Source organism: Manis javanica, chromosome X (genome assembly GCF_040802235.1).
Source record: "Manis javanica isolate MJ-LG chromosome X, MJ_LKY, whole genome shotgun sequence".
NCBI classification, from domain to species: Eukaryota; Metazoa; Chordata; class Mammalia; order Pholidota; family Manidae; genus Manis; species Manis javanica.
This window is the reverse complement of record NC_133174.1, coordinates 140,009,091-140,036,434: the sequence shown is the minus strand read 5'-3', so window position 1 is coordinate 140,036,434 and position 27,344 is coordinate 140,009,091. Positions and strand designations below refer to the sequence as shown.

The 27,344-nt window shown below is 59.4% G+C and overlaps 1 protein-coding gene and 1 pseudogene across 6 annotated transcripts; one reads left to right on the top strand and one right to left on the bottom strand.

The window, feature by feature from the left end:
- Positions 1-870: 870 nt before the first annotated feature.
- On the top strand, positions 871-25,366 carry L1CAM (L1 cell adhesion molecule). 6 transcript variants are annotated; one of them, XM_073227459.1, is made up of 28 exons: positions 871-1,011; positions 11,266-11,402; positions 14,167-14,181; positions 14,757-14,862; positions 15,105-15,307; positions 16,117-16,239; positions 16,345-16,515; positions 16,796-16,907; positions 17,034-17,218; positions 17,381-17,512; positions 17,663-17,794; positions 18,358-18,469; positions 18,590-18,756; positions 18,861-19,017; positions 19,235-19,359; positions 19,495-19,605; positions 19,793-19,990; positions 20,198-20,268; positions 20,445-20,667; positions 21,228-21,343; positions 21,555-21,756; positions 21,852-21,974; positions 22,084-22,257; positions 22,358-22,477; positions 22,576-22,731; positions 23,008-23,142; positions 23,440-23,512; positions 24,046-25,366. In XM_073227459.1, the coding sequence occupies exons 1-28, from the start codon at positions 893-895 to the stop codon at positions 24,275-24,277; spliced, it is 3,930 nt and encodes a 1,309-aa protein (XP_073083560.1). In that variant the 5' UTR covers positions 871-892; the 3' UTR covers positions 24,278-25,366. The 6 variants fall into 6 exon arrangements, with proteins under 6 accessions (XP_073083560.1, XP_017524431.2, XP_017524433.2 ...); XM_017668942.3 differs by having other exon boundaries at positions 17,651-17,794; XM_073227460.1 differs by lacking the exon at positions 871-1,011 and adding an exon at positions 1,526-1,656 and having other exon boundaries at positions 17,651-17,794.
- On the bottom strand, positions 9,287-10,350 carry LOC108402406 (small ribosomal subunit protein uS8 pseudogene; annotated as a pseudogene).
- Positions 25,367-27,344: the final 1,978 nt, after the last annotated feature.

Here is a 27,344-nt window from a genome sequence, read left to right as displayed (position 1 = left end):
CCCCATCTTACTTTATTGCTACCATTATTGTCACAGTGATCAGCATCAAGCTCTACACTGCACAGGCATTTGTGGGAGTTGGGGCTGGAGGAAGGGGGATGAGCGGAGGCAGGACTATCACAGGTCAGATCAGAGTAGGTAGGAGGCATACCACACCTCAGTGCCTCATGGGAAATAGCACCTCTTGAGCACCCAGGCCCACCCTCCACCCCCAGCTGGGGTCCCACTGACTGGCCTTGTGCCTGGGCTCCGCCTCCTCCCTGCTGCTGAAAGGGCTGGCCCAGTGGGACAAGAGCCCACCAGCACTTCGGCTCTGGGGCTCCTGGAACTAGAATGAATGGCCACTGGAAGCCCTGGGGGGTGGGGGCTCCCCTCGGCTCCTCTCTCTCCAGACTTCACCTGCATTCAGGGACCTAGTCTTTTCCCTGCTCCTTTTGAAGAACCGTAGACACACTGCTATCCAGACCAGCCCTGAGGGCAGGTGGGGCCACTCCAAGCCTCCCCTTCCAGAGAAAACCGAAGCTGGCATGGGGATGGTCTCATGGGGTAGGGACTGCAGGCCAGGATGTCAGGGCCCCACCCATGTGGGCCCCCACACGGCGTAGAGGGTCTCAGGAGACTGAGCTGAGGGCCCCGGAACGCTTCGTTGGGCAACAGGCATGCCCATAAAAATACCGTGGGCACCAGGGCTGCAATCTGCCATCTGGGCCCTAGGCCTTCCTTGCCCTGCGGCCTGCTCAGCTCACTCCGGAATTCCAGCGCCCTCCGTCTTGCCTCGGAGGTCACGGCCCGGAGCCTGGGCGGGCGGGGTGGGGGGCTCTGGGGAGGAGTGCATTCCCCAGGCTTCCAGTCCAGGGCTGAGGGGAGAATGAGGCCGCAGAGAAAGGTCGGGATGGAGAAAGCCCCACGACAAGGAAAGCTGGCAGGGAGTCTGAGGAAGATCTGGGCATCTGGGCTGGCAGCTCAAGGGGCGCCATCTCCGAAACCTCCGCGCCCCTCTGCTTGTCCCTGGTGGGTTGTGATCGAAGCCCGCGCATTCCTCCCGGACCCGACGCCTAGGATTCGCGGCAGGGGAGTGGACTCGGGGAAAAGCCCAGCGAGTCAGGAATCCTGATCCTTGGTGGGGGACGTCCGAACACCCCACGAACAGGGCGCGGCCAGGACCGCGTCGCGTGTGCTGCCTGTCGCTCGCCAGCGTCCCTCGAGAGTCGGATGTGGGGGTGGCGGAATCTCGCTCCCCACCAGACTCCTCTCCACCGTCCGATCCCGCGCCCTGGGAGCACCCCCAAAGCGCGATTCGTGCCCCGAGCCTCCACTGCAGCGCGGGTGCCCGGGACTACCGGGCGGCGAGGGTCCCAGGAGATCCAAGAGGGAGGTGCCGGGGCTTCACGGCCCGTCCCGGGCTCGGCAGCCGGCTGGGCCGGGCCGAGGGGCGAGGGCGCGGCAGGGCGGGGCGGGCGGCCGGGTAGGTGATCTCACTGCCTCTCACCCCGCCTGCCCTGCGCTCCCCTCCCCCTCCCCTGCGCGCACGCCCGCCCCGCCCCTGCCCCGCCGCCGCCGCAGCAGCATCGGCATCGCAGACGCGCTTGGGCGGCGGGTCCGTGGCCGGCGCTCGCTGAGCCTGGGCTAGCAGGCGGAGCGGCGGCCGCAGCGCAGGTAAGGCGGGCAGGCCTGCCCTTGGCCCCGGCCGCGACCGCGACGCCCCGCGTCCCCGGTCCAGCCCTGCCTGCGGGCGCGAGCGGGGAGCGCCGCCCGCCCGGCTAGACCCGCGGTCACCGGAGTGGCGGCCGGAGCCCCACCCAGGCCAGGCACCGGCTCCCAGCTCAGCGAACGGGAGCGGGCGGAGGCAGGAGGCCGGGGGCAGTAGCCTGACAGGTGAGGGGTACCTGGGCGGCACCCAAAATGCTGACCTGGTGAGGAGTCAGGCAGGGTCGCTGCGGGCAGGTGGGGGTGGAAGTTGGCCGTTCCCTACGTGTGTGAGAAAGAGACCGGCATGCGGCCGAGTGACCTGGCCGTCCGCCGCCTTGGGGTGTGGCCCTGGGCGTGCCTGCCCCCTTTTCCCCAGTCGAGGGCCCTATTTGGCTGAAAACCCGGCCGCCGGCTTGCTGGAGGTAGGAGGTGGGGGGGTTGAGCTAGGCTGCGGGGGAGGGGAAGAAACAGCTGGGCGCTGCCCGGCCTTCCGCCCCAAGGGGTGGGGGGCTTTGTTCTCTCTCTTCTTTCCAAACGCCACCCCGGACCCCCCTCCAAGCCTACACCGGGACCAGGGTCGCCTCCCCCAAGGCACAGGGAGCCTGGGTTTGTGCAGGCTCTTGTGGCTGAGAAAGGGTGCACTGAGTGAGGTGGGCCTGGGCACCCACCCACGTGTGGCTGTGCGCATGGCGTAGAGTATGGGTCCATCCGATAGGGGTGAGGGAGAGAGGGTCTTATTGGCTTAGGGCCAGGGAGTCTGGAGAGCAAGATGCTCAGGGCGCTGGCCCCGCCCACTGCAGGTCTTTTGCCCACGGCTGAGTCTTCCTGCCTCTTTGGTTGGATGTGTGTGCAGGGTGTCTGCAATTCTTGTTCCCTGCTTCCTAGGCCAGATTTGGGGGTTTCTTAGTTGGCAGGGGTTGCAAAAACCAGCTAGTACAACCTGCTGGCCCCTACAGAGTATCTGGAGCCTCGCCCATCACTGCCTGTGTCTGGGAGGCAGGCCCAGGGCCATCTGCCAGCCCCAAGGAGTGGGGGCAGCGCACCCCCACTCCAAGCAGGTGCCTTGCTTCCAGTTAACTCCACCCAGAGGACAGGGGTTTCTGGGCAGCCCAGTGCCATCTCTGCTGACTCACGTGGCCCTGGTGGTGAACAACCCGGGCACCCCTTCCTCCCAGGAACTGCTGCTGCAGAGCCCCATCTTTCTTGTCCCCATGGGGTGGCTGGGGCAGGGGCTGCCCCGGGCCCCTCGCCTCTGAGCAGCTCCTTGCTGCAGGCGGTGGGCCTCTCACCTGGCACAGAGCCCATGCAGCACCTGCGCAGGCACCATGGCTCCTGAGGCTCCAGGGCTCCCGGCTGTCTATGGGTATATAGTGAGCCTCCCGCCAGGGCTGGGCATGAGACTCCATGCCCGGCTCCTGGCCACTTACCTTTGCAGCATCCTAGTCTTTCTCATTCTCTCTGTACTTATTTCTGTCTCTCTGTGTGTGTAATCCCCAAAGTAGTGCATCTTATCCTATTGTGGTACACTTGAGATATACAGAAAAGAACAAAAGAAATTAAGGAACCCTGATGACCTGATCAAGAGAAACCTGTTCAGCACACCCCAGCCTCAGTCTCCCTGGTTTGCTACAAGCTGATACCCAGTGCCCAGCCCCAGCCCCCTGCAGACCACCTAGCGCCCTGAGGTGGTAGGATCCCCTCCCTGCTCAGGAGCTCAGTGGCCCATGGCGGGTAGGCAATCACTTGGGCCAGACTACCCGTGGAAAAGCCAGGAGCAAACTGGACCAAAACTGTCTTTGTCCTCAGGGGGTGCTGATTCATTTTCTTTTTTCCTTTGTGATTATCTGAAAGGGAAAGGGAGGCAGAGAGTGAGGAAGGGCCTTCTCTGAGGCCTACTCCAGGGGGCAAGGTCCCCTAGGCTGTGCTTCCATCCGCTTCTTTCCGTCACTGGGGTGGGTGCCTTCCGTGGCATGCACTTGAATGAGACCATGTGGAGGGTGGAGGAGGCAGCTCCCTGTGCCACGCCTGCGGTTCCCCAGCTCAGTGACTGGGGACCCTCAGTCCCTTCCCCACTTTGAGACTTGGCCCTTTGGGCTATCACATGAGGGTGCAGACTCATTCATCTTCAGGGTCCCTTTCAAGACAAATGGTCCCTGGTGCCACTCTAAATGGCTGCAATTGGAAAAAACGTGTCTTGGGGTACTCTTCTGGACAGAGAGCACATGTGGCCTGGCAGAGCAGGCCATGCCAGTCCCGCAGTGCCAGGCCAGCCTCCATGAGAGCCAGGGCAAAGGTATGATGGAAGCTCTCCCAGGTCTTCCTCCTTGGGCAGAAGGTTGAAACAGCCCTGGGACGAGGAAGTGGGGAAGAATGGAGTAGAGTGGGGGTCCTGTGAAGAGTTCAGCCAAGATGACCATCCCAGCCAACTGCCCTGCTCCACCAGGCCCCCCTCTGAGGACCCCTGCCCCGCCCTGTGGTTCAGACCAGAGGCAGGCTGCTGTCATCACCTTGCCCCCTCCTCCTACAGTTAGGAAGGCTGGCGTGAGTTCCCTGGGTGGGGGCCACCTGGAATGGGCCCTCAACAGACCCTGCTCCCCAGCCTTTCTCCCTCCTGTTTGCTTTGGCCCGGCCTGGCCTGGCCACCCCCTTCTCCTCCTCGCCCTGTCCCCCACTCGCTCTTCCCTCACCAGCCACCTGCCTCTCCATGCCCCGTCCCCACACCGCTGCCTGCTTCCCTGTCCCTGCCTCTGCCTCCCCCAGCCCCCCCTGTGGGGGCCCTGGCCCCATCTCTCTGCTCCCCCTTTTGTCTGCTCTCTCTGGTCCCTGCCCTAGCTCGGAGCCTCAGCATGGAGGTGACTGCTCTGCCGCCCCATGCCACTGGCCAGTGGGCTCCATTCCTTTGGGTTGGCCCAGACCTCTTATGGGGGCCTTGTCTGGCCTGGAGGCTGGACAGGGAGTGCCCGGTGGCCACCAGTCAGAGGGCTGGGGCTGGACGTTTAAGGCCAGCTTGCCGTCTCTCCAGATGTCAATAGGATCCTTATGGCTTCCTAAAGGCTGTGGCCAGAGAGAGGGTGGAGTCGGGGGAGGTGGGAGGCCCTCTGCAGGGGAAGGGTCTGGACTTCTCATCTTCCCAGATACTTTTCTTTGTCCAGTGCCCCCCCCCCCCCACTGGGGTCTTGCCTGCTGGCCTTGGCCATCCATGTTCTCTCCAGGTCCTGAAGCTGTGGAGAGAGCACCAAGCCACTGTCCTGCCACTCAGCAGCTCGTGCCAGCCTCTGGCCCTAAACCCAGCAGGGAGGGCCGGGTCACCCTTGGTGTAGGAGGGTGGTGGCATGGCTCTGTGCACTCGGCCAAGGGGGCTTTCTGAACCTGACCTTCCAGACGGCAGTCTGGTGGTAGAGCTTGAAGGGAGGGGTGAGTCCCCAGGGGCCGCTCCCCTCGGCTCTCCAGTCTAAAACATGCAGAGGCAGGCAGACTGGAAGAGGGCAGCCAGGTCTGGAGGTTTGCAGGGGTGTGGCTTTGGGGCTATGGGGGTGTGCATAGCTTCCAGTATTCCTATTTGCATGTGTGCATTCGCATGTGTACCTGTGTGGTCGTGAGAGAGCGTGCACAAACTAATCTTCCTGTGCACACATGTGTCCCCTCTGATGCCTTCCACAGGGCCTGCGCTGGGAAGGGCGGGGCTGATGGTAGGGGCTGTGGAGGCTGGCATGACTGAATGCATGACATAGGGCTCCCCATTGTGGGGGTGAGGGGTGACGGTGGGGGAGGGGATGGTAACCCTCTGGCTTCTCCCCTGGCAGCCTGCTTTCATGCCTTAGGAATGCCGAGGCCCTGGGGAGCGACAGAGACTCTATTGTCCACCCCTCAGGCTTCCTGTGCCCCTCTGTCCTTTAACCCTCTGGAATCAGAGGGCCCCGAGGGAGCCAGAGGGGCCTGGCAATGTCTGAGCCTTTTCCAGATGTCCCCTGCACTCCCTGCTGCCCTTGGGCCAGGTGTCCTAGGACTGGGTCTGAGAAGCAAGCTCTGAGGCATGGGGCCGTTTCCTCTTGCTGCAGACGGGGTCCCTCTCCTCTGCTTGGCGCCTTCCCTGCGCTGCCTGCCTGCCCTGCTGCCTGGAGGCAGGCCCTGCTAGCCCAGAGAAGCGGAAGGTGCATCGTCCTCTCTAGCCTGGCCCCTGGAGCCCCGTCTAGTAGCAGGTTTATCTCTCAGGCCAGGTCTCTGGTCTTGTTCTGAACCTGCTTTCCAGAGCTGCAGGGAGGATAAAGGGGCCGCAGGAGCAGAGCTTTCAGGCTGGGGGAACCTGGCTGTGGCACTGGCATTCCAGGGGCCTGGGAGTCTGGAGTCTTGGCGCCTGCTCCACTGGGTCGCAGTTTCCTTTTCTGCACAAGAAGGAAGTCAGTGCTGTCCCTGAGCCCTGACTGGAGAGCGGGGCCTTCTAGGTAGGTGAGACCTCTTGGTGAGGAGGCCCTGTGGCCTTTGGTTTCAAGAAAGAAGTCAGAGTGACCCAAGATTCTCGATAGAAGGGAAGAGGACCAAGAAACCCGGGGAGTCCCCAGGCGTGATGGGGACAGGAGTTCACCTTGGACAGAGTCCTTGGATGGCGGGGGCTGTAAAGCCCAAGGCTGAGGAATGGGATGGTTCCTGCTCTGTGCCAAGGTGTGGTGTGGGTCACATCCTACTTCCACGTAGCCTCCTCCGCGAATTCTCCTCACTGCCCCATGAATTTGCCTGCCATCTGCCTAGCAAATAAGCCCTTCCCCAGGGGGCAGGACAGCAGGCCGGGCCCCTGGAAATGCAGGCAGGCACACATGCTGGGATGCTCAAGTACCCGAGAGGCGACCTGACTCCTCAGGTATCTCTGGCAGCTGTGGGAGCCTCCGCGCTAGTTCTGTGACCTTGGACACAGTGTTCCAGTGCTCAGGGGCTCAGTTTCCTCATCAGTAAAATGGGGATAATGTTAGCACCTCCTTCCCCCCTGGGGGTAATTTTAAGGATTAAATGGGAGGTGCGATCCATGAATTTATCTGATAAAACGGGGCAGCTGACTGTGACATAAGGGTGTGGGTGGGGTGGAGGAAACCTGGCAGGGTTGGGGATCGTGTGACCCCACTTCCTGCTCTCCCGTAAAGGGCTGGCCTTTGTCTCACCTCTTCCACATCCTGTAAGGAGAAAGATCCATCACAGGTGAGCTGTTGTTGCCTTGGAGATGGCAGCCTTGAGGGGGTTGAGGGCACACTCGCAGGGGTCTCTTTAGGGCGGGGAGAGGCGGGGAGCACGGAGCGTACCTGTGGGGACTCCCACCCAGCAGCCTCTTTTCCGTATAATCTAGGTGACCCATTAGGCCGTGGCAAGCTTTCCTCTCACTTGCCAGTGGAGGGAGCTGGGCTCCATCTCCATGGAAACCTGCCAGCCTCAGCCTGGGGGGAGGGCAAGGAGAAGAGTGAAAGGAACGCAGTGCATGGGGTGTAGGTGACACCCACACCCTCATATATACACCAACTGGCTCAAAGGCTCCCACCAGCCCTGCTGAGGCAGCCCAGGCCTGGGTGCTCCCATGCACTCCCCCCAGGCCCACAGGTATGTGGACCTGGCACCCACTCTGATCAGCTCACACCCCTGGGGCACCGAGCCCCCTGCCCTGCCCCTGCTCAGGCCTGCCGGGTCACAGGGCACTGCCATTGTCAACAGACATGGGGCTAGAGGGCCCTATTGCTGCTCCTCCCTTGGGCAGGTGCATTTTTACTAAACGGCAAAAGCAGAGCCCTCAGGAAGGCCCTGGCTGACGGGCTTGTGCGGAATGAGCACACGCAGGGCTCTTGGAGCTCCCGTGGTGTGTGTGTCCAGGGAGGAGAGCAGGCGATCCAGGTCTCAGCCCGGCCCCTCCTCCAAGTCTCCCCACCCCCAATCAGAGGAGGGAGGCCCGAGGAGAGGGCTCCCCAGGGGACACAGTGGGACAAGGGTAGAGCTCCCTCTGGGGTCCCACTGAGCCTCTCCCCGCAGGCTCCCGTGGGCCTGCGTGCGGCCACCTCGGTGCCTGCCACGCCCTGTCTGCCTGCGCAGGTGCAGTGTGTGGGGCCCAGGGGAGGGTGGGACGGCAGCGGGATCCAGTCAGCAGCAACAGGACACTCAATGTGGTGCATGTGGGTGCGTGGGCCCCTCCCGGCAGCAACCTTGGACGGATCCACTGGGGTCCTCTGGGCGCTTTTCCCTCCCCGCTGCAGGGGTCCCCACCTGCTCCCTGAGGGCCTCCCAGCAGTGGCTGCTCATTCATTATCTTTTGTGGCCGTCCCCCTGCCCCAGTGCCACAAGTAGCCAAAGACCTTCCTCTCCGGCTGGCTCTGGTGTCTGGCGTCGGGGGCTTTGTCTCTCGCCCTGGCTTACTCTCTGCGCGGGCGCCGAGCGGGCGCGCAGCGCTCCCTCCCCCCAGCTCTGGGCCATTTCTCATCAGCGCTCTCCGTGGCGCTCTCACCCTTTGTACTGCTCTGCTCTCTTCTCTTCCTTTCCCTGCCGCCTGGGTCTCTGTTCCCCATTTCTCCATCTTGGTTACCGTGGTGGTCCAGCGTCTGTCTTTGTCTCCTGTTCCCTGCCCTGCCTCCCTCAGCCCCACTTCTCAGCCTCTCCTCGCTTCCCCCTGCCTCTGTCTTGCCCCGTCTGTCACCCTGCCGCCTTCCCCAGCCGGCCCCCACCCTCACAGGCATGGCCTTGGCTCCGTCTGTACACCAGCTTGCGGAACACCCCCCCACCGCCCCTGGAGGTACTGAAGGAGGTGGGGAGGCCTGCCAAGCTGACAACCGGAGCTGCTTGTTTTGATTGCCTGAGGAATGGTGAGATCAGAGACCCAGCAGCAGAGCCCCCTTCCAGCTGCCAGGCCTCTCAACCTTCTTGAGTGCCCAGGAAGGTGGGGAAGGTGGCAGGCAAGCTGGGTGGCAAATACCAGGAGACTAAAAGACGTTGGATTTTACACTGTTGGGTGCTGGGATGGGGCTGAGAGTGAGGATCAGGGGGCTGAGGTTATCCTGTCTCCCCTGCACATACACCTGGGGTATATGCGCCAAACCCTTTCTGGGAGCCTGGTGTTGGAGAACAAGGGGAAGAGCTGGCACAGCAGCAGCTGTCATCCCAGCAAGCCAAGCGGAGTGCTCAGAGCACTTGCATCTCTTCTGCCTCCCTGCACGCAGGAAGGTCCTTCTTTGAGCTTTTCTGCTTTTCCTGGCCAGCTCATGTCCCTCCCTCTCCCTCCTGAGACCAGAGCACTTAGAGCTCCCAAGGCTGCTGTTTGATCACCTGCCTTCTGATCTGCGTCTCCTACTGCTTCCTACAGGCCTTGAAGTTGAGGCCAAGGCCACCTGGGGCCCACCCTGCTCGCAGTGCCTTTGTGGGGCAAAGCGGGGCTTAGAACAGGCCCACTGCTGCTTCTCCCTTGTGGGCCCCAACTCAGCTCTTGCGGGTTGGGAATTGGTCATCCATTTGCCACTTCTACCCTTCAAGCCATTCTCTTGACTTTCAGCGCATCCATGGTGACCCACCTTGGTGCTTCTCCATTTCCCTCAGTCCAAGAGCTCCAAATTGACTGCTGTTTGCCACCATCCATTCTCCTTCCCCAGTCCTCAGGCGGTCTGCCACATTCCCCACTCTTCTTGGGTCTGCCTTACACAAAACCAATTTGTGGTTCCTACTTGTCCTCTGACAGGGTCTAGATGCCTTAGCAGAGCATTCTTAGGCCTTCCTACCCATCCGTTCAGTGTTCTGAAAGAGGCTTGGGCCCTCCTTTGATAAGATTTTGGTTGGCACAGGGAGGAAGTCTGGTATGGACTTGGTGAGGGCATGCAGGCCTGGGCTCCAGCCTCCAAGCTCTCAGTCTCCCAGCAGTCTGCCTATTTATTTCTTTGCATGTATGTATTATGTCCCTAGAAAAAGAACCCCAGGACTTCCCCTCCTGTGTGATTTTCTCTCGCTTCTTCACGGTCCATCAGGCAGCGGAGGCTGTCAGGACAATGAAACCAAACTGACTCAACGGGAACAGGTTATTCTGCCATTTTTGTAGATCTTTGAGTTTCAAATCTGGGGCTGATCACTCCACATTTGTTTAACCTGCTGGTGAGGTTCACAAGTTTTCCAGGTCTGAGATCATCTGGTTTCAAATTCACTAATGTAACCATGCTGTATCATCATGTTAGAAACCAAATGATGACTTTGGAGCATGCCATAAGAAGAACCTGGCATTTGCCTTTCTTTTTGGCATTGTTGGTGTTCTTGAGAGTGTTAGCCAGGACATTCCTGTGCACTGTTGTGGTGGCACAGAAAGATGGCAGAAAGAGCCCAGCAACCTGCTCTTGCCCCTTCTGTATTTTCACCACTGGCCTCTTTTCCACACACACGCCTGTTTGGAATCAAGCAGTCTGTCTTCTTGGGGGCTTCCCTATCCATGACTAGAAGCCCCTCTCCCCTAGGCCCCCAGTTTTCAGGGCTCCTTGTGTGCAGGTGGAATGTGGGTATGGCCAGTGTCACTTGGGCTTGAGGTGGACGCATGTAGCAGTTGAACCCTGAAGACAGAAAAAGAGTCAAGCTGGGCCTGCCAGGCTTTCTAGAGGTGTCAGAAATACTGTCCCAGAGCTTTCCCTGACCCTGGCCTGTAACATCTGGAAGAGGGGAGGACATAGTTGCCTCTCGTCCCCCATCCCCTGGGGTGGGGGGCTCAGAGACAGCAGAGAAGTGCTTTTCTCCTTCCCTCCCTCCTGCTACTTCTTAAGGGCAGGTTTCCTTCTTCCTTCTTTTTTTCTTTTCCTTAACCTGTTCTTTGAAATGTCTCCTACTTGGGTCCCTTTCTTCCCTTCCCTATCCCTACTTCCCAAGTCCCCCCACCCTCTGCTAGCTTTTTAGGCCTGAACAGCAGCCAGGGATCAGTTAGCTCCGAAGTCCACAGCAATGACTTCGACAAGGTTTCTGCTCTGTGTACAAGTGCATGCATACATGCTTGTGTGCACACATAAAGATAGTGGGCACGAGAACTCATCCCCCACAGATATGGACACACAAGAAGACACACACACACTTCTGCATGCATGCAGCTGGCAGATCCATGTGTTGATTCTCCCGGGCACACACAGACACACACTGATGAGTGCACCAGAGAAGATACAAGTGTGCTCCGGCACATACACACACAACCACATAATACTGATGTACTCATTTGACTACATGCAGATCCACATCCACACTCATACTCACAGAAACCTGCTGGCTGGCACATTGAGTCACACATGGAGATGACATGCAGAGAGGCCTGTGGCATGCCCAGGGGAGCTAACTGGGGCAACAAGTTAGTGCCATACAGGCAGCTGGTGAAGAAGGCACAAAAAGTGGGAAGAGAATGAAAGGGAAGGTGGAGGCCTAGCCTGTGCCACGTGTCCAGGTTTCTCCTCCCAATGAACGGGGGAGGGATGGGAGAGCTGGCCAGCCGGGGGCGGGGCTGGGGGCGGGGCCAGGGTCCTGGGCTCTCCCAGATGTTAGTCACTAAAGTCCCTTCGTTCTCTCTCTTTCCCGACCCTTCCCTACCCTCCTTTCCTCTCCCAGTGCCCACACCCCTGGCTCCCGCCCCAAACCGCCCACCAGCCCCTTTGCGTCCGCCGGGAAGATGGCCGTGGCGCTGCGGTACTTGTGGCCCCTCCTCCTGTGCAGCCCCTGCCTGCTCATCCGGATCCCCGAGGAATGTGAGTAGCTGGAGGGGCCTTGGCGCCTCCCTTCGCCGCCGCGCTGGACTCCTGCGTCTTCTGCCTCCTCACTTTCTCCGGGCTTCGGACCCTCCCTCTTCCCCCTTCCTTTCCTTGTCTTGGAGTGGGCAGGAGGTACCTAGGGCGTTGGGTACCTTGAGAGGGCAGGGTGGGAGACGCGGAGTGCGTGAGCACCACGGACAGGGAACAGAGGCGCGGGCAGGCTGAGGTGGTTTCAGCACCAGGGACAGAGGGCCTGGCTCTCTAAGCCTCTTCGGGTCTCCGTGGTCTCCCTTGGCCCGGCCCGCCCCCGACCCCCCCGGGTGGGGTGGGCAGGAATGGGGCCGCCCCCAGTTCTCAGCTACCTTGCGTGGAAACCTGAATTCAAGTCTGCCTCCACTTCTGAGTTGAACAATTCCTTCTTGGGCCCTTGGTAACCATACCATGTCTGTGAACTGAGACAGGACAAGAAACTTTTTGAAAAGGCCCAGCAGCCTTCTGTATCCTTATGATTTGATGTATAATTTTTGGGGGGAGAGGGGCTGCTGGAGCATTACATTTGTTGGGGAGGTTCACGGTAGGTGTGCGTGTGTTCGGGAGTGTGGCTGGAGGGTTGTGACTGAACATGAGTGTTGGTTTATGCTTGTGAATTGGACAGACTGTATAATTTCTGTGTGTGGTTGTGATTCTAATGTGGATATTCCTGAGTCTGATTTTGACTTCCTTATGGGTAAGTTTCTGAGTCACTGTGACTCAGAACATTGGTCAGGTTTGTGAAGGTCTGCAGGTATTTGTTAACATTTGATTGTGGTGGGTCATATGTGCACATGAATGGGGCCATATGCGAGTAGCCTGTTTGAGTAGGGAGTGTGTGTTACTGTGATGGTGTCTTCTCTTGAGTGTGAACAGGTGTAAACACGCTGCGGTAAAGGGCATGTCACGGTAGCATTTGTGCATCTTGAACCTGCTCCTCAGTAGCTCTCATCCCTTCCCACCACACCTTGCCACCTTTGTCTCTGAGCCTGGACCCAGAGGAGGCTAGTGTCACAGACAGGAGCTGGGGGCTGGGGCTGGGGAAGGCTGTCCATGCCAGGAATGGGACAGGGGCTGGAGGAGGTGGGCTTGGAAGGCACCTGGCAGTAGGGGAGCAGCAAGAGTTTAGGGGAGGTGGAGTGGCACTGATGCGACAAGGGTTGGGGATGCCCCTTTAGATACACACATAAAAGTCCATGCAGTCACACCTATGCAGACCCCTCAGCAGCACGCACATGTGCATGAACGTGTGGGTAGACACAGATGAGCCGCCTGTATCCAGCCAGGCACAGAAATACAGAATGGACAGACCCCAAGAGGGTACATGGGAGGCACACAGATGCAGACACACACATGAAAATGAGGAACAGTCATGCACACAAACATGGGGGCAGGTGTACACTGACTGCAAACATGCACAGACCCTTCAGGCGTCCTCTGCTGAGACACATCCATAGGCAAACAGAGTGGCAGACACTCAAACATGCTGCTGCACACCTCGGGGCATCCACACAGGGGGCCTAGACTCACACCTTTGTACATTCTCAGTTGCTTTTCAGGCCTTACCCTGGGCATCAGCTTGCCCTGCTACCACATGGGCTGGGCCATCTGGCTGGCTCTGTCTGTGTGTAGACGGGCAGGGAGAATTCAGAGAAAGGCAGGAGTGAGGAGAGAGAAGTAGGCCAAAGACCACAGCAGCTCTGAGCCTTCCCTGGGCACTGGTAGGCACTCACTGACCCCGACACAGTGTGGTGGGTGGCCTGGTGCCTTCCTAGTAGAACCTGTCCTCCAGCTGGAGCTCTTCCCCTCCTTGGCTTCTCCAGGCCCCTTTGTCTCTCTTCCTGCTTTCTCCACCCAGTTGATTTTCCCCATCCTGTTGTCTCTGTCATTGGCTTTTGCTCTTGGGCTGTGTTCGCTGGCCCCTCCCAGTCAGAGCTCTCTGCAGTATCCCCAGGGAGCCCCTTCCTCTCTCCTGGGGTTCCTTACATTGAGGCCTTCTGCAGAGACAAAGCTTTCAGTGGCAGCCCATGCCCCCTGCCTGCCCTCTTCTCCCTCCTTGCAGCTGCCCTGGCCAGTGCTGGGGTGAGTTCTGCAGTAGGGGCAGTAGCTCTGGTCCCAGCCACACAGAGCTTGGCAGCAGCCTGGGAGGAAAGGAGGGGAGAAACTGGGGACTGGCGTCAGCCCTGCTGGCAATGGAAACTCAGGTGCAGTGGGGCCTTTGGGAGGATTTCTCGGGGAGGGGACAGCTGGGCTTTGAAGGCTGGGACCGGGTAATTGAAAACACTGAGCTGTACTAATTGGATTATGAGGGAAGTGGGCTGCAGCAGGGGAGGGCGCCGTGGCCATGGGCTGTCTGCCTCCCAGCCTTCCCAGGCATCCTGGATCATGTCGGAGTCAGTTTTCCAGATCCCGCCAGTGGGATGCAAGGGTCTGTGCAAAGGACACTCCGTGTTGAAGGCCCAGATTTCTTCCTGCCTGCTGGAGTGTTGGCCTGGTTCCCCTGGGCATCGCCTCTCTCTGGGTCAGGTGTTCAGGGCTCTGTCCTGTTCTTCTGGGTCTTGACTTGCCACAGCTCCAGCCCAGCAGGGACCCTCATGTTACAGGGCCGTGGCCTCCTCATCCGCCCTCCCATTCCCCAGGGGGTCTGCATACACTTACTTTTCCCCCTGCCACCTGGGGCTGCGTGTCAGCATTTCTCTCCACTGTCTCCCTTGCTGCCTGGATTTTGAAGATGAAGGACACCACGGTAAGTTGGAGAAGGGTGAGAGTGTCTCCCAGAAGACCAGAGAGGGAAAGCAGGTGGCAGCATGTGTGCCTTGTGCCCTGTACAGTTGTCATGTTTTCTGGCTCTTGGGTCCTTGTCCTGGGTGCCTCAGTGTCCCCTGTCCCTTGTGGCTTTGTCATGCCTCTGCCCTGGCCAGGTTTTACCCGCTCACTCTTGCAGTTTCTTCCTGGCGCTCTGTTTTCCTCTCTGCTCCGCTCTCTCCCTGTGAGGGGGCTGGTCCTTGGTCTCTGTCCCCGGCCTCTGTTGTCTTCCTCTCACACTCTGCCTGTATTCCTTCGTGCGTTCTGTTGCTGTTCTCTGTTGCTTCTGTCTCTTTCTACATCTGTGCTGTGTCCCTTTCTCTCCCTCTTTTCACGTCTCACACCTCTGGCTGAGCAAGTTGGTCTCTCTAGCTTGTCCTTCCTCTGCCCCCAGCCCCATGGCCATGTGGCGTCTAGGGGTTCCAAACCCTGCTTCCCCCGCAGTGGGACGGGGGTTGAGGCTGTGATGCCAGCCAGACACCATCCTCGCCATCACTCTCTCCAACCCATCCCCAGTGATGGAGCCACCTGTCATCACAGAACAGTCTCCACGGCGCCTCGTTGTCTTCCCCACAGATGACATTAGCCTCAAGTGTGAAGCCAGTGGCAAACCCCAAGTGCAGTGAGTGACGTTCACCGGCTAAGCCCTGTTGACCGCTGACCTCAGCCTCCAGTCCTCATCCTGCCTGTGGCCCCCCAGCTTCTGAATTCAGATGCCCTAGATGTCCCTCAACACCCTTGGTCCTTGCCCTGTCCCAGCCCATCCCCAGGGGCCCTGGCTGCCCGCACCCTTCCCGCCAGCCTATGCCAGCCCCTGTTGCTGGTTCCAGGGCTTTGAGCCTCTGAGCCCTTTTCTGCCCGCAGGTTCCGTTGGACTCGGGATGGCGTCCACTTCAAACCCAACGAGGAACTGGGTGTGACCGTGCACCAGGCGCTCCACTCCGGCTCCTTCACCATCACGGGCAACAACAGCAACTTTGCCCAGCGGTTCCAGGGCACCTATCGCTGCTTTGCCAGCAATAAGCTGGGCACTGCCATGTCCCATGAGATCCAGCTCATGGCCGAGGGTGCGAGGCGCCACAGGGATCAGGGAGGGCCTGGGGCACATCAACCTGCAGCCCCCTTTGGCTCCACGGCCTCCTCCTCCTTCCTAGCCTGTCTCTTTCTCTGATGTTCTTCTGGTCAACCGCCTCTTGCTTTCCCATCTTGTTCCTCTGGGCTTTGCCCCACCCTGACCTCGAGGACTGAGGCTTGTTGACCTGCTTGGTCCCTCCCCAGGCCCCTTTCCAGCTCTGTGGGCGCATCTCCTTCCCCACCTCCCCCATGTCTCTGTCTTCTCTCCACCTCTGATCTGGCCTCTCTGTGTCCCTCCTCCCTGCCCTCTGGTTCTGTCTTTATCTGTGTCGCCCTTTCCCTGGGGTTTTTCCTCTGCCTTCCACCCTCCCTGAGCTTTCTGCTTCTCAACCACATGCCTCTCCCCTCTCTGCCCCTCTGGTTACCTTGGGAACTGTTGCCATGGTTTCTGTGTCAGGATGATGGAAGGGTCTGTGACTCCCACATCCTTCCACAGCTCCCTTCCCCCACTGCAGCACCTTAGCCTCCTCCCACCCCTCTTCATCCCTTCCTTCTCCTGGGGTGAGCGCTGAGAATTGCGGAGGGTTAACCCTTCCCACTCATCTGCTCCCCCCCCACCTGTCTCCTCTGCATGGAGTGCTCGTCTCCACCTTAAGCCCAGAAAAGACCCGTGCCCTTTATGTGAACTTCCTCACCGCCAAGCCCTCTTGCTCCCTTGGCCAACCCTCTTCCTTCCACTGCCCTGCCCTACCTTCACCAAGAATGTTGGAACCCACTGTGCCAGCCTCTCTGTTTCTTCTAGGTGCCCCCAAGTGGCCAAAGGAGAATGTGAAACCTGTCGAGGTGGAGGAAGGGGAGTCGGTGATTCTGCCCTGCCACCCTCCACCCAGTGCAGAGCCGCTCCGGATCTACTGGATGAACAGCAGTGCGTGCCCACAAGGGGCTGCCACCTGTGGGGAGGGTGCCAGCGGGCACGTCTTCCTGGACAGCGGTCCTGACCTCTGCCTCCTTGCCCTCCCACCACCCACAGAGATTTTGCATATCAAACAAGATGAGCGGGTGACAATGGGCCAGAATGGCAACCTCTACTTTGCTAATGTGCTCACCTCGGACAACCACTCAGACTACATCTGCCATGCCCACTTCCCTGGTACCCGGACCATCATTCAAAAGGAACCCATTGACCTTCGGGTCAAGGCCAGTGAGTCCCAAACACTCTGATACCCACCCCCTCGTCTCTCCCAGGCACAGCCCATCTCATAGATCAGACAAACCTCAGTCTTCCTTGACTTACAGCTTAGCTCCCAGCTTCTCCCTGCCTAGATCCCTTCACAGGTGGCAAAAACAGCAGTGGGGGACTCCATTTAACAGGGAGAGAAAGTGATGCCCCAGGGGCTTGCTGGGATGTCCAGGCCACCAGACCCTAACCTCATGGGGGAGGGAGGAGTGGACTGTGCCACCCACTCCCTTTCTCTTCACAGCCAACAGCATGATTGACAGGAAGCCACGCCTGCTCTTCCCCTCCAACTCCAGCAGCCACCTGGTGGCCTTGCAGGGGCAGCCCTTGGTCCTGGAGTGCATTGCTGAGGGCTTGTGAGTCTGGGCACTCCGGGTGGGGGCTGGGTGGAGCAAAGCCTCTGCTGAAGCCGGGGCTGAGCACCTTGTTCTCCCTCCCTCTGCTCTCGTCCCTTGGCCTCCCTGCCCTGTGACCCTGGGCAGCCCCACACCCACCATCAAGTGGCTGCGCCTGAGTGGCCCCATGCCAGCTGACCGAGTTATCTACCAGAACCACAACAAGACCCTGCAGCTGCTGAATGTCGGGGAGGAGGATGATGGCGAGTACCGATGCCTGGCTGAGAACCCTCTGGGCAGTGATCGGCATGCCTACTACGTCACCGTGGAGGGTATGGCACGGGAGGGTATGACGACCCCCCCCAGCCTGTCCCATTGCACAGGCTTCCCAGAATGACCTCCAGGGACGGTGGTGTGCAATGCTCCCTGTTGCGGGGGCAGGCAGGGTCTGGGCCACAGGCTGTGGGCTCAGGGCAGCTCGCCCCTTCTCACAGCTGCCCCATACTGGCTGCACAAGCCCCAGAGCCGCTTGTATGGGCCAGGAGAGACTGCCCGCCTGGACTGCCAAGTGCAGGGGAGGCCCCAGCCAGAGGTCACCTGGAGAATCAATGGGATCCCTGTGGAGGGTGAGCAGACCCTGAGCAGGGGCAGAGAGCGTGGGGAGCCCTGAGGACTGCAGGGGAGGAAGTGGAGGGGGAGGAGTGGCCTCAGTGTAGGTCACTGCTGTGCCCTGGGCCCATGGGGCCCACCTGCTGCTCACACAGAGCTGCGCACAGACCAGAAGTACCGGATCCAGCATGGAGCCCTGATCCTGAGCAACGTGCAGCCCAGTGACACGATGGTGACCCAGTGCGAGGCTCGCAACAGGCATGGGCTCCTGCTGGCTAATGCCTACATCTATGTTGTCCGTGAGTGCGCCTAGTCTGTCCCTGTAGCCCGCCAGACAAGGCCACTAACCACCTTAGCCAGCAGCTGATTTGTCCACCACGGGGACCCTTCACCCCCTCTCTCGGCCAGCCTCTCAACAGTGGGGTAGGAGCCATAGAGGAAGAGCAGAATCTTGTCACCATTTGAAGGTGAAGCAGCCTCTGACCCTGGTCTGGCCCACCTGATGTCACTGGTGGAGGCTCCCCTGGTGAGGATGTGCCTGCCAGCCTGGTGGCCCCTCTCCCAGAGACCTGGACAGAGCCTGTCGTTGTGGTCTTGAATGATTGGTAGAACTTGGGTGCCTGGAACAGGAGGCGCATCTGAGACATGTCCGAAGGCAGAGGGAGGCTCAGATGGGGGCAGAGCGGGACACGGGGAAGCAAGATGGGTGGGCTAGAGTTAGGATGAGGCCTGAGAGTGCCTGGTGGGGTCACTGGCAGCTTTGAATCTGTGAGCCCTCCTGGGAGAGGCCCTCTCCCAGCCACATGTGGGTGCTTGCCCAACCCTAAGCCTGGCCTGTCTCCTGTGATCGCTCCTCCCCCAGAGCTGCCGGCCAAGATCCTGACCCCAGACAATGAGACATACATGGCAGTTGAGGGCAGCACTGCCTACCTTCTATGCAAGGCCTTCGGAGCCCCTGTGCCCAGCATCCAGTGGTGAGTGTCCACACCATGGCAGGGGGCACCTCTAAGCCACCTTGTGGCCCAGGGAGCCGGGGGTGGCAGGGGAGTCCTGCCCAGTGTGGGTCTAAGCCAGGCCCGCCCTACTCACACTAGGCTGGACAAGGAAGGGAAGACTGTGCTACAGGACGAACGCTTCTTCCCCTATACCAACGGGACCCTGGGCATCTGGGACCTCCAGGCCAATGACACTGGACACTACTTCTGCCAGGCTGCCAATGACCAAAACAATGTGACCATTGCGGCTAACCTGCAGGTCAAAGGTCAGATGACCTCCACCCCACTAGCTGATGTGATTAGCACTGCCTCCAGGAGGGAGGGTCAGGAGAAAACCATAGTGACCCTCCCTCCCCATCACTGTCCTCAGTTGCCACTCGGATCACACAGGGACCCCAGAGCGCAATTGAGAAGAAAGGTTCAAGAGTAACATTCGTGTGCCAGGCGTCCTTCGACCCCTCCTTGCAGCACAGCATCACTTGGCGTGGGGATGGTCACAACCTCCAGGAGCTTGGAGACAGTGACAAGTGAGGACCCAGCCCCAGCCTGGGCTCAGTGGGAGGGGGCAGAGTGGGAAAAGCAGAATGTCCAGACCTCCTGGCCTTTCCATGGGGGCAGTGGCCTTGCTTTGAGGGGGAAGGTTCTGGCAGGAGAGTGGGGGCTGGGGCGCAGAGCGCAGATGGTGGGAAATGCTTGGTCCACTGGGAGCAGAAGGACCAGTGTGCCCCGCTTCACCACCACCAGATACTTCATAGAGGACGGGCGCCTAGTCATCCACAGCTTGGATTATAGTGACCAGGGCAACTACAGCTGTGTAGCTGGTACTGAGCTGGACATGGTAGAGAGCAGAGCAGAGCTCCTGGTGGTGGGTGAGTCCTATGATGCTATTGGACTGGTGGCCTGGAGGCGTGGGGGGGCATAGGAACCTAGGGCCTTCTCTGGCTGGGAGGTGTGGTGGCTGGCATCATGAGTGGTCCAGAAAACCCACCTTCCATGGCCCTCAGGGAGCCCGGGGCCGGTGCCTCAGCTGGAGCTGTCTGATCGTCACCTGCTGAAGCAGAGTCAAGTGTACCTGTCCTGGAGCCCTGCTGACGACCACAACGCTCCCATAGAGAGTAAGAGGCCTGAGCACAGCACCACCCGCCACCCCTGCTAGCCTTCCCTTCTCTCGCGCCCTCCGGTGCTCCCAGGACCATGGCTTGGGCACTCCCTCGCTTCCTCGGAGACAGCCAGACTTGGAGCCCCACCTCCCCTCCCATGCCGTACACCAGTTTACTACATTGCTGGTTCACTTCTTGCCAGAGTATGACATTGAATTTGAGGACAAGGAGATGGCACCTGAGAAATGGTACAGTTTGGGCAAGGTGCCTGGGAACCAGACCTCCACCACCCTCAAGCTGTCACCCTACGTCCACTACACCTTTAGAGTCACTGCTATCAACAAATACGGCCCCGGGGAGCCAAGCCCGGCCTCTGAGACTGTGGTCACACCTGAGGCAGGTGAGCCACCTGGGACAGAGCCTTAGCCACAGTGGCCCCAGACTCTGCAAGCAAGGCTTGGAGAGATGACTGCCCAAGCTCCTCTGCTTCCAGGGCCAGTGGGGGCCAGGGGCCAGGGTTCCCTCGGCTGCCGGCTCCTGGCCATTCCTTTCTTCACAGCTTTGGCAGGAGCCCACAGCGTTGATATGTTAACCCGTTGCTTTCCAGCCCCGGAGAAGAACCCCGTGGACGTGAAGGGTGAAGGGAATGAGACCAGCAACATGGTCATCACTTGGAAGGTGACGGGCCCTGGGCTGAGCACGCCCCTGGACATCCGGCCAGGACCCAGATGCTGGCCGCTCCCTCTGGCTGTGCTAGGGACCCGAGGATGATGGGATGTGAGGCTGGGCTGTGGGCAGGTAACAGGAGGCGGGTGCTCTTGCCCAACAACCTCCTCTCTGCTCGCCCCCTCCAGGCGCTCAAGTGGATGGACTGGAATGCACCCCAGGTTCACTACCGCGTGCAGTGGCGCCCCCAGGGGACACGGGAGGCCTGGCAGGAACAGATCGTGAGCGACCCCTTCCTGGTGGTTTCCAACACGCCCACCTTTGTGCCCTATGAGATCAAGGTCCAGGCGGTCAACAGCCAAGGCAAGGGCCCTGAGCCCCAGGTCACCATTGGCTACTCTGGAGAAGACTGTGAGTATCGGGCTGGTTCCGCCCACACTTGGACGAAGCCTGCTGCGCATGCGTGGCCCGTCCCTTGCTCCCAACGCGCCCAGTCCCTACACTCCCAGGAGTGTGGTTTTTTAGGAATAAGGTCATTTTCTTAGGGGACCAAAGTGCCGTCGCGAAAGTCCAGAAACTTCCCATCCACACAGCATACTTACCTAGCTGGCAGCCAGTATTCCAACTGCATCGCTCAGTGCTGACTCTGCCCCCAGTCCAGGGCCCAGTCCGACATCCTGCATCAGGGCTAGTTGTCCTGCTTCTTCCCACCCCTTGACTCTGGAACCTTATTAGAGGTTAATTGCCATCACCCTGTCAAACCCTTTTCTGATACTCCTCTGTGTAGTTACTATTTTCTCCCTCGCAGCTAATAAACACTGCAAGGAGAGACCCTGAGACCATGCACTCACCCAGCTCATCAGACTGCCCACCCCCCATATAGCACCCAAATCCACCTTGCCCCTGTGGGAGGGTTCTGGGCTGGCCTCAGGATGCCACAGGCCCTCATCCATGTCACTGGCTATTTCCAGACCCCCAGGCAAGCCCTGAGCTAGAAGGCATCGAGATCCTCAACTCCAGTGCTGTGCTGGTCAAGTGGTGGCCTGTGGACACAGCGCAGGTCAAGGGCCACCTCCGGGGATACAATGTAAGGGTCCAAGGCCTAGGGGCTAAGGGGATCCCCAGGGTGAGGTGTGAGGTCACCAGGAGTGACAGCATTGGGGGTGGGCCTCTGCCAACTGCCCTCCCAGGGTCGTTGGGTTGGGGGAAAGGGGCCCCTTGTGGACAACGGGAAACATGTGCCTGGAGGTCACTGCTGGACACCTGCTGTCCCTGTGGGGTGTCCTGCCCACCTACAGGTGACATACTGGTGGGAGGGCAGTCAGAGGAAGCACAGCAAGAGGCATGCCCACAGAGGCCATGTGGTGGTGCCTGCCAACACCACCAGAGCCATCCTTGGTGGCCTGCGGCCCTACAGCTCCTACCATCTAGAGGTGCAGGCCTTCAATGGCCGGGGACTAGGGCCTGCCAGCGAGATGACCTTCAGCACCCCAGAGGGAGGTGAGCCTTGCACCCCTCAACCCTGTCTCCACCCCACCTCCCCACCCCAGGGCAACCCTGGGCAAGCACCTGCCACTCTTTTCTATTCCCCACAGTGCCCAGCCACCCCGAGGCTTTGCACCTGGAGTGCCAGTCAGACACCAGCCTGCTGCTGCACTGGCAACCCCCACTCAGCCACAATGGCGTGCTCACTGGCTACGTGCTGTCCTATCATCCTCGTACGTGTGTCGTGGGCCCTGAGCCCCAGAACAGCCTGACCAGGAGGTGGAGGGGACTTGGAGGGTGGGCTGAGATAGCACCCAAGCGACTCCCCATCTGTCCTCACAGTGGATGATGGGGGCAAGGAACAGTTGTCCTTTGACCTTCCGGACCCTGAGCTGCGGATGCACAACCTGACCAACCTCAGCCCCCGCCTGCGGTACCGCTTCCAGCTGCAGGCCGCCACAAAGGAGGGCCCTGGCGAGGCCATCGTGCGGGAAGGAGGCACCATGGCCTTATCAGGTGAGCTGGAGGGGACTGAGGAAGCCCCAGCTGGCAGCCGGGCCCAGGAAGGTGGGCCTTGGGCTGTCTTGGGGTCCCACACCCTCCTCTCACTCCCTAGGGACCCCGGATTTTGGCAACATCTCAGCCATGGCCGGCGAGAACTACAGTGTGGTGTCCTGGGTCCCCAAGGAGGGCCGGTGCAACTTCGGGTTCCAGATCTGGTTCAAAGCCTTGGGGGGTGAGCATAAAAGGGGCCCTGGGCTGGGGCTAGGGGTGGTGTGGAGCCAGGGTGCTGCTGCACTCCCACTCACCCCTGCAGCCCTCTCACCCCTGCAGATGAGAAGATGGGTGCTCACCTCCCACCACAGTATGTCAGCTACAACCAGAGCTCCTACACGCAGTGGGACCTGCAACCCGACACCGACTACGAGATCCACCTGCTCAAGGAGAGGGTACTCCTGCACCAGATGGCTGTGAAGACCAACGGCACCGGTGAGGCTTCCCTCTGTCCCCAGCATGACCCGGGCTCATTTTGCTTCCTCCCGGAATCTGGGTGCCCCTTGGCCCATGGCACGGAAGTCCAGGCCCCCCGCAACGGCCCCTTTCAGTGCCCTAGGGCAAGCCTTTTCACAGAAAGGGCTCCCTGCCCTGCCCCGGGAGGTCCCTGAGACGTCAGCTCCAAGCACACCTCAGGCCCAGGTCGCCGCCTCCCCTGGCCCTCGCCCGCACAGCCCGGCCCTGGAGCTCCTTCCTGCGCTCTCCCCGCAGGCCGCGTGAGGCTCCCTCCTGCCAGCTTTGCCACCGAGGGCTGGTTCATCGGCTTCGTCAGCGCCGCCATTCTGTTGCTGCTCGTGCTGCTCCTCCTGTGCTTTATAAAGCGCAGCAAGGGCGGCAAGTACTCAGGTAAGCCCCGACCCTGGGGCTCAGGTGCATGGGGAGAGCAGCCCTGGCAGGATGATGTGGGCGTGTGGTGGGTAGGCGGGGGGCCCGGAGGGAGCCTCTGTGCAGACTGGTGGCAGATGGCACCAGGCCCACAACGGGGGAGTGGCACACCCTTGAAGGCTTCTTGGCTTCTGAGCACTGAGGTGCTCAGAGCCCAGGGGAGAACCTCTCCCATGGCCTCCACCTGGGAATGGGGCCCAGTGTCCAGGAACGGCCTGGGGTGGGAGAGGAAGCTGGGCCCTCTCTGTGTGTCTCCAGTGAAGGATAAGGAGGACACCCAGGTGGACTCCGAGGCCCGGCCGATGAAGGATGAGACCTTCGGCGAGTACAGGTGAGCTGGGGGTGGGAGCAGGGGCTGGCCGAATGCCTGGCACGACCCTCACTTTCATATCTGACCCTGTCTCTCTCTCTCCTCTGTGCTGCTGGGTGACATCAGGTCCCTGGAGAGGTAAGGCAGGGGTGGTGGGAAGATACTGTCAGGCCCTGCCACCCTCTCTGGTCTCTGCAAGGGCTGACAGCTGGGCAGGTGCGTCTGTCCAGCTCACCTACACTCAAGGAGCCAGGCCCTGTGGACCCCCCATGCTGAGTGCCCACTTGCTCTCTCACATCCCCAGGATCCTGGGCATGCCCACACTTGGCCCCTTCAGTGGTATGCATGCCACTTGCTGTCCCGATGTGTCAAGGTTGGAACCTCTTTCCCCAGTGCATTCAGAGCACATGGAGGGCAGGCAGGCAGATCCTGGGCCGCTGGGGCCCTGCCCCACCCCACCACCCCCTCCAGGCCTCTGCCCACAGGCCAGCCCCTGCCAGCTCCTGGGTTCTGCTGGGCAGCCTCCCACTCCCTCCTGCCCTTTGCTTCTACAGTGACAATGAGGAGAAGGCCTTTGGCAGCAGCCAGCCATCCCTCAACGGAGACATCAAGCCTTTGGGCAGTGATGACAGCCTGGCTGACTATGGGGGTAGCGTGGACGTCCAGTTCAACGAGGACGGCTCCTTCATCGGCCAGTACAGCGGGAAGAAGGAGAAGGAGGCAGCGGGAGGCAACGACAGCTCAGGGGCAGCCTCCCCCACCAACCCTGCAGGGGCCCTGGAGTAGTGGGGTCCAGTCAGGCAAGGCCAGGCAGGACACAGCCCAGGGCTGGGCCACAGGGGAGTCAAAGGCCCTTCCCTCTTCCCACCGGGCCATGGCCCCACCCTCTGGCCCTGGGTCCGAGGGAGTCTTGAATTGGGGGCAGAGGAGAGGAACTCAACTGCCCCTAATCCCCTCCTGACTACCTGGTCCCCACTTTATTGCCAAAACCCAGCTGCACCCCTTCTTGGGCACACACTGCTTTGTTCTAGCTCGGGAGCACATCAGCTGCACATCAGGTGCCACCTTGTCAGCCTTTGGGCAGAGAGAGGCCATGGCTGGGGTGGGGATAGCCCCAGAGGGGTCTCAGACGCCGCCTTGTAGGGTCTCCTCAGGACCAGGGTTGGTACCTCCGCCTCCAGCCACAACTTGGCCAGCCTGGCTGGGACTGCGGACAGAACTCAGTGTCCCCACCCTCTGGGCAGGCTGGCCACGGGTGCAGAGGAGGCCATCTGGAGGGCCCAGAGTCCCCACCTGCCAGCATCACTCTCCATCAGTGCCCCTCCTCCTGATGCCCGCCCCGCCCCATGGCTGGCTTTCAGGAGCTCCGTACACACGCTGCCTTTGGTACCCACCAGACAACATCCAAGTGGCCTCCGTCACTGCAGGGCGGGCACACCTCCTCCCCACTGCCTCTGGCCCAGCCTCCATGGCACCCCAGGGCCCCTCAGCAGTCCGGCCCACCCCCAGTCTGAACAGTTCCCTTCCTCAGCTTCTCCTGCCCCCACCTGGGAATGTAAATACACCGTGACTTTGAAAGTTTGTACCCTTGCCCTTTCCCCATATGCCACTAGTGTGTAGGCAGATGTCTGAGTCTCTAGGTGGTTTCTAGGTTTTATAGCAATTAGCTTTGATGATCCTATCCCAGGAAAAATAAAAACAGACAAAAAAAAGGGAAAAGGAAAGATTGGTTCTCCAGCTCTACTGTGCACCTGCTCAGCAGCCGAGGTCCCCTTTGCTTGGTCTGTTGACGAGCCCTTTACAAAAACCAAAAGCATATATATATGTACATAAACACCAGATTATAACAGGCAAATAAAAACCTGGAAACAACGAGGAACTGCTGCCCTTTTGCCGAGCACAGCCTACAGCCCCCCACCCCCATCCTATATACTGCAGTGGGTGCTGGAGCCAACTTCGCTGGGCAGCCCAAGGTAAAAAATTCAGGTCAAGCTGTACAACATTTGTGTTGCTGCAGAAAGCCCCTTCGTGCCTCTTAGATCGTCATCCACGTGGTTACATCAGTTCTTCCCTCCTGTTCATTGCTGAGTAGTAGCTGTTGTATGGATGCACCACAAATTGCTTATCCACTTTCCCATTGGTGGACATGTGGGTCATTGCTAGCTCTGGCTATTCGGGGCAAAGTGGATTCATGCAGTCCTTTCTCAGGGGACTTTGCCCGAGGAAGAGAGTGGATGTGCCAGGTACCAAGCTATTGTCTCCCAGGCCTCAAACCCCTTCGGCGTCCTCTGCTTTGTTATCTCAGGAGCGCAGACGCTGCAAACCGTACTCATGTTTGGCGGGCTGGCTCCTCCTTAGACTCTGCTAAAAGAAGGTGTTAGAGGGAGACTGCAGAGCTGGAGGAGGAAGAAAGGATGTGATCCTGCTCGTAAGCACCACCCAAGCAAGTCTCCGCCCAAGCAGCCAGCAGTGCCTTTCCATGGCACCAGCTGAATGCAGTTTTCAAATTCCACAACACGTACACAAACGGCTTCATTCATCCCACCTCTGAGACACCAACACTGGGCAGTCAGTGCCCCCTCATCAGAGATCTGGGTCCCAGCCCCACTGGGCCCTCTCCTGAGCTCAGCAACCCCAGCACTAGGTAGGCCCTGGCCCACTCTTGAAGTTGCTAAGTTTGAGGAGTCGCAGCCCCTACCAGTTGTTCCCGCCTCAGGAGCTATATGAGTCCACAGGGGCTGCTGTCATAAAGGACTGCAAGCCAAAGGGCTTAAACAACAGAAATGTACTGTCTCCCAGTTCTGGAGGCCAGAGGTCCAGGAGGAAGGCGTCAGCAAGCTTGTGCTCCCTCTGAGGGTGCTAGGGAAGGGCCTGTCATTGGTTCTGCTTCTAGATTGGATCAAGACTAAGAAACATAACAAGAGTGTGTAATGAATCATGTCCCAAAAGAGGGGCTCTAAGGATTGGTTTGTTTGCGTCTTTGGCCTTGAAAGCACTGCTGAGTTTCAGGGCTCCACTCCTGCCCACCTACTGCCCTGTCTATCACATGAGAGATATGGAGAGGCTGGGAATTCAACTGACATTGGCATTCTGAGCCTGCCCAACTAAACTTTGTGCTTGATTTTCAGCAGTATCAGCCCTATGGCTTCAATAAGTAAGGTAATTTTTAGCGCTGCCATGGAAACTCTGGTGCTTTGCAAAGGAACACCAATTCTCCTCCAGACCCACTGCAGCCACTCCCTTTTGCCATCAGACCCGTAACTAGGGTCCAATCTCAGCATGCTCCAGGGGGCAGGCACACACTAAGACCCAGGAGGAAACAGCTTACACACCAAAAGAATAGCAAGGTTTTTGCTAGTAAATAGTGGCAAAAACCTGGGAGAATATACATGGGAGTGGATTCTAAGGATATTGCACCAAGGAGGATGGAATGTAGCACTGGGTTGAACACAATTTATTGAGCTGGGTGCATTTACCAGACATTATATGTTTAATGTTAGCCCACGCAGCTGGAAGGGACTCTGACAGCCTACTTGATTAGTTGACTTAAATTTGAAGTCAACTGTGACCTAAATCCAATGATATCAAGATAACAGAATGACCCTGGCTTGATGGACAGGAATGAGCCCAAAGGTGTAATTCCTAGGAGGAACTGCAGAGATTAGTGCCTTGAACTTGAAAGTTGCAGTTGTGATGATAGCTCTCATATCCCCATTTGTCTACTGGACCCTGTGCAGAAGGTGGGTGGATCTTGGAGAATGACAGTGACTCCAATTTTGCCACTGGTGTCCCAGATGTAGTCTTTTGCTAAAGCAGTGCAACACAATGCCTGGCTCCAGGTATGCAGCCATTC

Coding starts and splice junctions, on each gene's coding strand:
- L1CAM (XM_017668942.3), top strand. CDS start 893: ATGGAGAAAGCCCCACGACAAGGAAAGCTGGCAGGGAGTCTGAGGAAG. Junction 14,863..15,104: donor AGTGGCAAACCCCAAGTGCA/GTGAGTGACGTT, acceptor TTCTGCCCGCAG/GTTCCGTTGGACTCGGGATG. Junction 16,516..16,795: donor TGACCTTCGGGTCAAGGCCA/GTGAGTCCCAAA, acceptor TTCTCTTCACAG/CCAACAGCATGATTGACAGG.